This window comes from Otolemur garnettii, unplaced genomic scaffold (assembly GCF_000181295.1).
Source record: "Otolemur garnettii isolate 467f Iridium unplaced genomic scaffold, OtoGar3 scaffold00020, whole genome shotgun sequence".
NCBI classification, from domain to species: Eukaryota; Metazoa; Chordata; class Mammalia; order Primates; family Galagidae; genus Otolemur; species Otolemur garnettii.
The window spans coordinates 19924564-19934479 of NW_003852415.1; the positions used below are offsets into that span (position 1 = coordinate 19924564).

General features: G+C 45.4%; 1 protein-coding gene across 1 annotated transcript in view; it reads right to left on the reverse strand.

Annotated features, from left to right (window-relative positions):
• Positions 1–3749: 3749 nt before the first annotated feature.
• DDX24 (DEAD-box helicase 24) overlaps positions 3750–9916 on the reverse strand; it is a 22643-nt gene continuing 16476 nt past the window's right edge. Inside the window, exons 6-9 of the mRNA XM_003787009.3 lie at positions 9513–9588; positions 7124–7312; positions 5751–5880; positions 3750–4288 (exon numbers count right to left, since the gene is read on the reverse strand). Coding sequence (XP_003787057.2) covers positions 4020–4288; positions 5751–5880; positions 7124–7312; positions 9513–9588 — 664 coding nt within the window. The 3' untranslated portion in view covers positions 3750–4019. The remainder of the gene's footprint in view (positions 4289–5750; positions 5881–7123; positions 7313–9512; positions 9589–9916) is intronic.

Genomic DNA, 9916 nt, shown 5'->3' on the forward strand with positions numbered 1-9916 from the left:
GCCACCTTCTCCCAGGTCTCCTTCTGCAGGGATTTATTAGAATCTATTGGTGCTGCTGTATGAGTCTGCTGACAAACCCAACTGTGCACAAGGATTGGGTAGCACACCCCTCAGAGTCCTGTTGACACAAATGATGGATTTGTGTCACTCTTCTGCCTTCATGAAAAGCCAGTAGCACTCTTAGATGTCAGGGGCCTTAGTTCCAGGCAGGGACCCTGGTTCCCATACTGCCTTTGGCTGGTATTGGATCACAGGGCTTCAGCTAAGTATGTCACTTTTCCACAGGAATGTAAACCTGAGCCTCATATATGAATTTGTTCAGTGTCCCACACAGCTCTGGGTGTAAGTGTTAGGGGGTCTTTGACAAGTACACTGAAGAGTGGGGAGAGCACACTGCTTGATTTCTGAATCTCATCCTCTTTGCCAGACAAGTCTCCAGGGAATCCCTGCAGTGTGAACACATACAGGACACTGGACTGGTGCCCATAGTGGCTCTGAGGGGTTCTAGCGTGGGTTCTGGGCCTTCCACCCAGGTTCTCCAACACAGTAGAGTCAGCACTGGCCACTGCTTCTCTCCGTTTGTGGCTTTTGTGTTCTCAACAGGAGAGCTGTCTGGCACATTAGTTGGAGAAATTCCCTTGGTAAGACTTGTCTATACTGAGCTTCCAGGCCAGAGATCGCTCACAGGGGACCCTCTTCCTGGAAAGAATCTATCACTTTGGAGTCAGGATGCCCAAGGTCTGGCAGAGACAGGCGAAGTCATTTTCACGGGCTTATCCTCTGCTTTTCACAAAACCACAGGCCAAATCCAAATATTGTCCCCATTCCCTCCATGTTTGCCCTCAGATCTTTGTCTTCAAGGGAAAACACTATGCAAGCAAATGAGTGGCAGGTTTTGGTATTTTATAAAGTCCAATCATCTGTGGGCATTACCTTGCTCGCCCACAGCAGCCAGTCACCCTGGCTGTCACACTTAATGGATAACTCTCCACCCTCACCCTACAGAGCCATCTCTTCGTATACTAAAAGCTTGAAGGAAGGTTGCTTTGAAAACTTGTCTTTAAAGGTATCTGCATGTTTATTATTTTCCAAAGGAAACTTTATAAATCAATAGGAATATAGCAACAGGAAGAAAGAACACTATCCCTGCCTTTGACTGGGTTCCTATTTTAAGCACAAACAAAAGGGTTCTAAAACCAGAATGCCAGGGCTCAAACCTCAGCTTTGCCAGTTAACTTTGTGATCTTAGCCAAGTCACTTCACCTCTCTGAGCCCTAATTCCCACATGTACAAAGTAATCTACGTATCACAGGACTGTTGATTAAAATGGGATGAGGTATCTGTGAAAACAGCTGGAATTCCTGACACCTGTAAGTGCTCCTCAACCTACCCTTCCCCAAGGTAAGCAAAAGGGCATAGCAGGTAGAGAAGCACACCACCTCTGCAGTGACTGTGACTTCTCAAACAGTAGGAGTGTCAGGGGACCATTAGACAAGTCTATGGGCCAAATACATTTGCCACCCTAAGCGAGAATTGGGATGTGGCTGCTAGGGGCCCCAGGCCCTGCAGGATGTGGGCTAATCCCTACACAGCTTTTCTGAACAGTAGGTGGCAACATTTTCCTAGCATTAAAGTGGTTTCTGTAACAACCTTTGTCCTGGTTGCTTAATACTTAGTACCAATACTACTATCCTTTGGGGTTTATGTATGTGAATGGATCAGCTTGGGAGGAATACCCCTTTGTTTAATGGCAGATCCAGGACACTCAGGAAGTTCTGTCCATAGACCAAGTGAAAGCAACATTGCCTGGAACAGGCTGGCCCTATCTTTTAAAACCTGTCTACTTAGCTCCTTCACCACAAAAAAAAAAAAAAAAAAAAAGGATTTGGGCAAGATATCAACAGTCATCAGGGGATACGGATTTGACCTGTGACAAGTGGCCTCACTCCTATGGCTTGGGTGCTGCTCAGGGACCTTGAGCCTGCTCACTTCCACTGCACCATTTCAAAAATGGAGAGTCCCTTACTGCCCTCAGACACATGGTCAGTCTAGAGCTGACTTCATAGACTGGAGTGCTTTCTCCTCCCAGGGGGATTCCTTGGCAACTCTGCGACCTTCTAAGACCAAAGCAATTTTCTGTATTTGCCTTGGACCCAGAAGGAAGACACCTTAAATTCTAACCCCAGCTCAGCCATTTGGCTGCTGTGTGTTAAGTTTTAACCATTTGATGTCCATGTGCTCATCTACAAAAAAGTATATTAAGAATTAGAATTCAAGGCCTTAAAGATTAATTAGATAGAAGTACCTAACAATGCCTGGCACTTGGGCAATGCTAAGTGCTATCTGAATCTGCATTCAGGCAAGAGGTCACTGTCCTTGCTGTTGACAAGACCCACAGTAACAGTGATGGTTCTAACAAGGCAAAAATTAAAGGAGCTGAATCTATCTTTCCTCAATTCCCATCCAGTCTAAGGACTTACCCTTATACATCTTTTCTTCCAGCTACCTAAAGGGGCTAAGGGAATCCTGCTGCTCCCCACCCTTCTAACCTTGCCAACCATGAGGCTGTGGGAGGGTGGGTTACCTGGATCTTGGGGTATCTAGGTCCACTTGTGCACCCTTTTGAAATCCCTAGCACCTTTTTTTTTTTTTTGAGACAGAGCCTCAAGCTGTCCCCCTGAGCAGAGTACTATGGCATCACAGCTCACAGCAACCTCCAACTCCTGGGCTCAAGCGAGTCTTCTGCCTCCGCCTCCCAAGTAGCTGGGATTACAGGCACCCGCCACAACACCTGGCTATTTTTTGGTTGCAACCATCATTGTTGTTTGGCGGGCCCAGGCTGGATCTGAACCTGCCACCTTAGGTGTATGTGGCTGGCGCCTTAGCCACTTGAGCCACAGGCGCCGAGCCCCTAGCACCTCTTAAATTTAGTAGCTACTGTATCACGCTCTGATGAACACCTGTTTGGAAGCCCAGACACCTGTATAGACATCTGTGCATCTCCAGTGGTATGGAAGACCCAGAGTGGTATCCATGTGTTCAACTACAAAAAAGAGAAAGCTAGGGCAGGATGTGGAGGTCTCTTGTTCCCTTAGCACACATTTACACCAGGCTGACCCAAGCCTTAAGGGCCTCTGCCCCAAAGAGCTGAGCCAAGGGAACAGTGTGGCAAGTGCTATGAAGAGGGTAAGCATGGGCACTAAGGCAGTTCACAGGAGGAGCACTGCCCCCTCCGGGGGGCGGGAGGGTTAAGGACTGGAGGACTGTAGCAGTGCCTAGGATGGAGAAAACAAAAGCCAATCCAGGCCTAGGGAACAGCCTGTTTTACACAAAGGTACAGGACAGGAGAAAGGGTACAAAGGACCAGGGGTAGAAGTCTGTTCTGTCACAGAGGAGGGGAGTAGAGATGAGGCTTGGGATTTGCCTGCTACCATTGCCTCTTTCCTACCCACCCCTCCTGGGGTGGCTTACACAACAGCCAGGAGCAAGTAGAAGACCCTAAACTATTAGGGTACTGGGGAGAGTGGCAATGTGGACCCAACTGCAATGTTCTGTAGTAACCAGCAACCCCCACCTGCTGCTGCTCCAGCCACATTCCAATGCTGGCTTGCTGCCAGAGACCTACAACACTTTCTGCTGTATCAAAGGCCTAGCCCTGTTCTGACCCAAGGGAATCATTAAGTTAGTGAGGAAACAAACTGCATCACCACCCCCATCTTCTGTCTAAAAACTCAGGATGACACACTGTCTCTGATGATTTGTTTTTAATTTAAGAAATCAAGGTAAACACACAAGAAGCCTGTGAACACTGGAATACATGAATATTACGCCGCTGCACAGCATTCTTCATCCAAAACAATGTACATCTGCATGAGGTCTCTCCCGCGATGGGAGGAAGAGGGAGATTTTTATAACTGGGGCTGATGGTGGGAGTGAAACACACAGTGGAAAGGAGGTTTTCATGTTTAACCAGAGAACAGACACCACTGTGCAGTCAGCAACACACCTGACTGAGGCAGTTAATTTGCACTTGTACTTGGCTGTGGCTGTTCCTGCTGCTGTTCTTTTGGATTCTTTATCATCATCTTCTGCTTGGACAGGCAGCTCAAAGCTGATTTGCCATTCCTCGGGGCAGACACAAGCAGGGGCAGCTTGCCAGACTGAGTTGGATACTTGGTTTTCAGGCCTTCTGTAAACAGCGGCTGGGAGAGCAGATGGCGCAGCTCCTTCTTAAGGACCTTCATCTGCTTCTGTCTGCGACGCTCTTCCTGCTGGTCAGCTTTTCCTCCTCCAAACACAATACAAAAAAGAGATTATGGCTTGCAGAAACATTTTGTTTCCCCTGATGGATAATAAGATGTAAAATATTTTAGAGCTACTTCTGGGAGGCAAAGTTTAAAAAGCTCTCTGTAGAAGCTAGTGCTGGTTTGACAGGAACTATAAATGACTAATTTCTTAACTATCAGGAGGGATATGTGGGACCACTTTATCCTTTATTCCTCAAGAAAACTCTCTAAGACTGAAATCATCTTCATTTTACATATGAGGAAGCTTCAGACCATAGAAAGGTCTAAAGTCACAAAGCTGGCTGTCAGAGGCCAGAACCCAAGTCTCCTGACTGAATACCACTTTTCCTCTGATCTACCCACTTACTGGCCACCTGGGGGTCTGGTGAATGGACAGCTGCAAACCCGTCAGGAAACAGTGAGCACCTCTTTGCAGCCCATCTCTTGTGTACCTCACCATCGGTGCTGTGACTGTATGTGCAAAAGCATGCATAAAAAGGGCTCCACCCCAGGCTGTCTGTGGGAAGGGAACCAGGGCTCCATGTTCAGGCCCAGACCCAACCTGAGCTATCAGGAGGACTAGCTCACTATCCTCAAGCCCACTGGTTTGACCCCCAGCTTCCATAGCAAGCAGATAACAGTAAGCCAGCCTTGGAATTTGTTGACATAGGTATTGAAATGTTAACACCTCAGCAGAGCTGCACTCTTGGTGGGGTGGAAGGGGCACTGGCCAGGACTTTGATGTTTGTTTTAGATGAGGTTCTGCCACTTCTTAGACTTAAGAACTTTCCTATGCAGGGAACATTAAATGCCTTGTGGTACAGCTGTTTCCTCACACAAACTGCTTCCCTCTTAAGCCTCTAATTCCCATATGTACAAGAATAATAAATTCCTGCTCTGTTTATGTCATGAACTGTGGAGCAGATCACGAGATAATGACATGGAAGTGCACTGAGACCTTGGAAGACAAGTGCAATAGTAACAACAATGATGATAAATCTTGTAATTATCAAATATGCAATACTTCATATTTGCCAGACAGCTGTTGTAAGCACTTTACACTCCTCAGTCAATCTTTCCAACAACCCCATGAGGTAGTCAATTACCTCCATTTATGGCTCAGGAAACTGAGACACAGCAGAGAGGTTAAATAACTTAACTCAGTCACATAGCCAGTTAAAGGAATGGGCTGGGATTAAAAACATGGGTACTTAAAAACAGATAGACTGTTTACCACTGTACTCCATTCCTGTCCATGTAAGAGGGAGGTAGCTGAGGGCTTCAGACAGAGAACAAAGGTCAAGGGCATCAGGTTCATCTGGGACTAGAGCCTGTCAGTCAAGAAGGAAAGGGCAATTTGCTAATTCTGACTGGCCCCACAGTAATAGGGTTGGTTCTAACAAAGCAAAAGTTGAAGGAGCTGAGTCTATCTTTCCTCAATTCTCATCCAGCCCCAGGACTTACCCTTATACATCTCTTCTTCTAGCTCAATCTCAAGGGCAGCTGCTGCTTGCTCTATCCATGAGTTGTGCAGACAAGCCTGAAAGTTCCGATATTCGGCTTTCTCAATCTGTCGAGCTAAACGGATTCGCTCCTAGGGGAGAGCAATAAAAGGTATTCACATGATAGAGGATTGCTTTATTAAGGGAAGCAAAGTCTCTCTTGAGTTGTATTTTTAAAAAGCTCTTTAAGATCAGTGGTCACTGAGAGGCATTTGTTCTGCTTCCTGATAAAAGCCCAGAGGACAATCATTACATACATGTAAGCACATGCACATAATCACAAGAGTCAGCTTTCCCTACAATAAGCCCAAACAACAGTCCCACCTTTTGAAAATCTGCCCTGGTCTCACGCCAACCTACAGGTGTCTCAAATGAACTTTCCCCTCAGTTGCCACAGCTAAAGTGAGATAAAACATTTCAACTCTCCCTCCAGTGGGTTTTAGGGTTAGACTGCAGTGGTGGCATGCCCTGAGAAAATGGGAACAATCCTGTGATGTGAGGAAAAGGAGCCACAGGAAGCCTGGGAAGCTCCTAATCTTCTCTACTAATAGGAATTCTATGATCTCTACCTTTCCTTCCTCATCCCCCACCGTATTTCCCCACACACCTAATATTCTTTTAAGCCAGAGAGGCCAAAAAACCTTGATGGTGTTCTTTGCTTTTGGAACTTCTCAGTTCTATCTTCTCTTCACACTTCCACATCTCTTCCTACAAGAGGCTTGGATTAAACCTCTTCTCCTTCCAACATAACCACCACACGCCCACTAGTTGCACATGCCCCATTTGTACCCAAACTTTAGCACAGCTTGGCCAGCTCACAAGCTCTGGGGAGGAGTCTGTCTACCTTGCTTTGGTCCCTGACACACCCAAGCTCACAGTAAATAGCACACACTTGGTGAATGCCTGCTGAGTTAAAAGAAAATCCCAAAGGTAGGATCTACTTACACCTGTTTCAGAGATGTACCAAACCTGTAGCATCTACCTTAGTGAGACACATTTACCTCACTGCACTTTAAACCTCTGAAGGGCATCCAGGCAGCAGTCCCACTGCACTGTCCACTGAGGTGGGGAGAGGGAAGACTTCAGGGCCAGATAGCAAAGACATGGTTCAGGTAGACCATACCTCACATTTTTGATCATTCTCCTTTTTTCCCTTTTCCCAAGTACTGTGCCCCAAACACTTTTTTACACATCTCCCTGTTTAGCTGTGGGCAGAACCATTTCTTTCCCAGGATTCCCAAGGGTTCTGCCACCAGAGTCTCACAGCAATATACTGTACCAGGGAGCAGCCCAATCCTCTCATCAGCACTGGGGGTTTTTAACTTTTATTTTTACCTTGACTGCATCCATGTACTTTGCCTGCACGGGGAACAGTGGGATGTCCTCATCTTTCTTGAGGGTTTTATAAATCTTCTTAAAGTTAATCACATCCTCAGGTCCAATCAGCATCAGGCTGAGGCCTTCATTGGTGGCTCGAGCAGTTCGACCACTTCGGTGGACATAAATCTCTGAGGTGCGAGGGACCTGCCAAAGAAGGAACTATCAGGTCAGTACACAGCCATCACCAAACACTGCTCTTCTCAGGGCCGCATCCTCAAACTGGACCCTCCTCTCTCCCAGCCAGGAGAAACCTCTCCAGCATCACAGACTGATCTAGCCCTTCTCCCTTAGTCCTACATTCAAACTGTCCCCAGGTTTAGCCCATTCACTCTGCAGGTTCTCCTCTCCTATGCCTCCCTACCATGGTTCAAGTCCTCAAGACCATTCAGTTGGACCATTGAAGTAACTTATTTGGTCTCTAGACCTCCTAATTTCCTGTGCCTGAGCCCAGGGCTGTCAATGTCATCTTCCTGAGGCTCAGCTCTGACCACAATATTATTCCCTCTAGCTATAAAAACTCCACTGGTCTTCATTAATTCTGTATCCATGACTAAGGATGGCAATCATAACCAACATTTACTGAGTGATTACACTGGGCCAGACAATTCTAAACACCCTGCATGTATTATCCTATTTATTGCTCACACAATATGAAATAGATGCTTTATGATTATCTATATTTTTAGATCAGGAAACTAAAACACAAAGGTTAAACAAGCCCCTGTAGTTTACCCAACTAAGTGAACAGCAAGAACTCAAACTGCTCAAAGCAGTCAAGTCCCACACTAACTCCAGCTAAACTGCCTCTACTCCAATATGGTATCCACAGATAACGTGGCACAGGTGCTCACTGCCCTCCCACTCCACTCCTGTGGTACACACCACTAATTAAGCACAACAGTCTTTGCCACTGGGCCCAGATAACATCTCCGTATTTTTTTAATATAGTACACTACACAGCCACTATCAACTACTCATAATAGTTCTAGAAATAAGATCTATTTGCCATTCTTCACTAGGATAAAGGCCCAACTCCTTGACTTAGACATTTGGGGCCTTTAGCAACTTGCCTCCATTTCTTTCCTTCTTTTTCTACCACTACATGTCCAAATCCTCTTCACCCTTAAAAGCCAAACATCTTTTAGAAAGCACTTCCTAACCTCCCAAACTAGAAGTTGCCTCTCTCCCATTACTTTGTCATTTTCTAATAGCTTCTCCCTTAAATTAATATTAGAGTATGGTCATCTTACCTTCTCTACTGGATTTGATACTATTTAGGGGCTGGGATTGTACTGGTTCATCTTGATATTTCCACAAAGACTGACCCAAATCCTTACCCAAAAAGAGGAGGAGAAATTTGCTAAACTGAAATTGGCATACTAAAAGATTTTCAAAAGCACACAGAATTGGCTTGGCGCCTATAGCTCAAGCAGCTAAGGCGCCAGCCACATACACCTAAGGTGGCGAGTTTGAATCCAGCCCGGCCCGCCAAACAACAATAATGGCTGCCACCAAAAAAAAAAAAAGCTCACAGAATTAAAGGGGAAAAATAATGTCATAATAGCTGCCATTTACTGAGTACTTACACTGTGCTGTGTGCTTCATCAGCATCAGCTGAATTTAATGCTCATGATAATCCTATGGGGTAGGTAGTATTATTACTTTCAGTTTACAAACAATGACACTAGAGAAATAACGTGCCTAAAGTTAACCAATTATGAAGCAGCAGACTAGGGATTCAAATCCCGGCAGTGAGCCCATATTCCTAAGAACTCTGCTGATATTTACCAGGCGCCTGCACTAATAGTATCCTTCCTATCAACAGTTAACATTTAGTCAGTGCATACAACATGCCAGGTCATTTCCTAAGCTCTTCCTATCTATTAACTTATTTTACCTTACTAAGAAGTAGGCACTATAAATAACTACCTTTTAACAAATAAGAAAACTGAGACAAAAACAGATTAAATAACTTAAGGTTATACAGCTGAGATTTGGACCCACAGAGGTCATAACTACCAGATTTTTCTCTCCATGGTCATTGAGAGAAAAGTTGATCATTTTACACACTTAACATATGCCCACTTCATGGAAGAAACTAAGACTCTAACCTGCTGATAGCAAGTGGCTTGGAGAGAAGGGCTACTTAAAAGTAGACAATACCAAGAAAGTTTTTGGAGACTAAATCTCAGCTGTGTTCCAAAAACAGTAGTGGGCACTATATGCCAGTGGTATTCTCTGTTGCAGGCCTTGGAAGCAACAATTTCTCCTCCCTCCTCAACCTTTGCTTTTAAATCCCCCATTCAATGCAGGCTGGTGTCTATAAACTCCCAGATGCCCCTACCTGGTAATGAATTACATGCTGCACTTTAGGAATATCCAGACCCCGAGCTGCCACATCTGTTGCCAAGAGAACACAGCTGTGATAGAGAGAGAACATTCATTAATAATTGTAACTAATAGCTATCCAAAAGCAAACTCTTACAAAAGGTTGAGCCCTCTAAACACTACAACGCTTACAAACATCCTACAAGATATACTATTATCTCCCTTTTACAAATAAACAGGCTTAGGGAGATTAACTTCCCAAGTTACATACATGGCTATTCAGTTGCGGAGTCTGGATCCAAACCTTGGCCTCACTGACCCCAATCAACATACCGTACCATGCAGTGATAAAATATCCCCTCCAGGCTCGGCGCCTATAGCTCAACCGGCTAAGGCGCCAGCCACGTACACCTAAGGTGG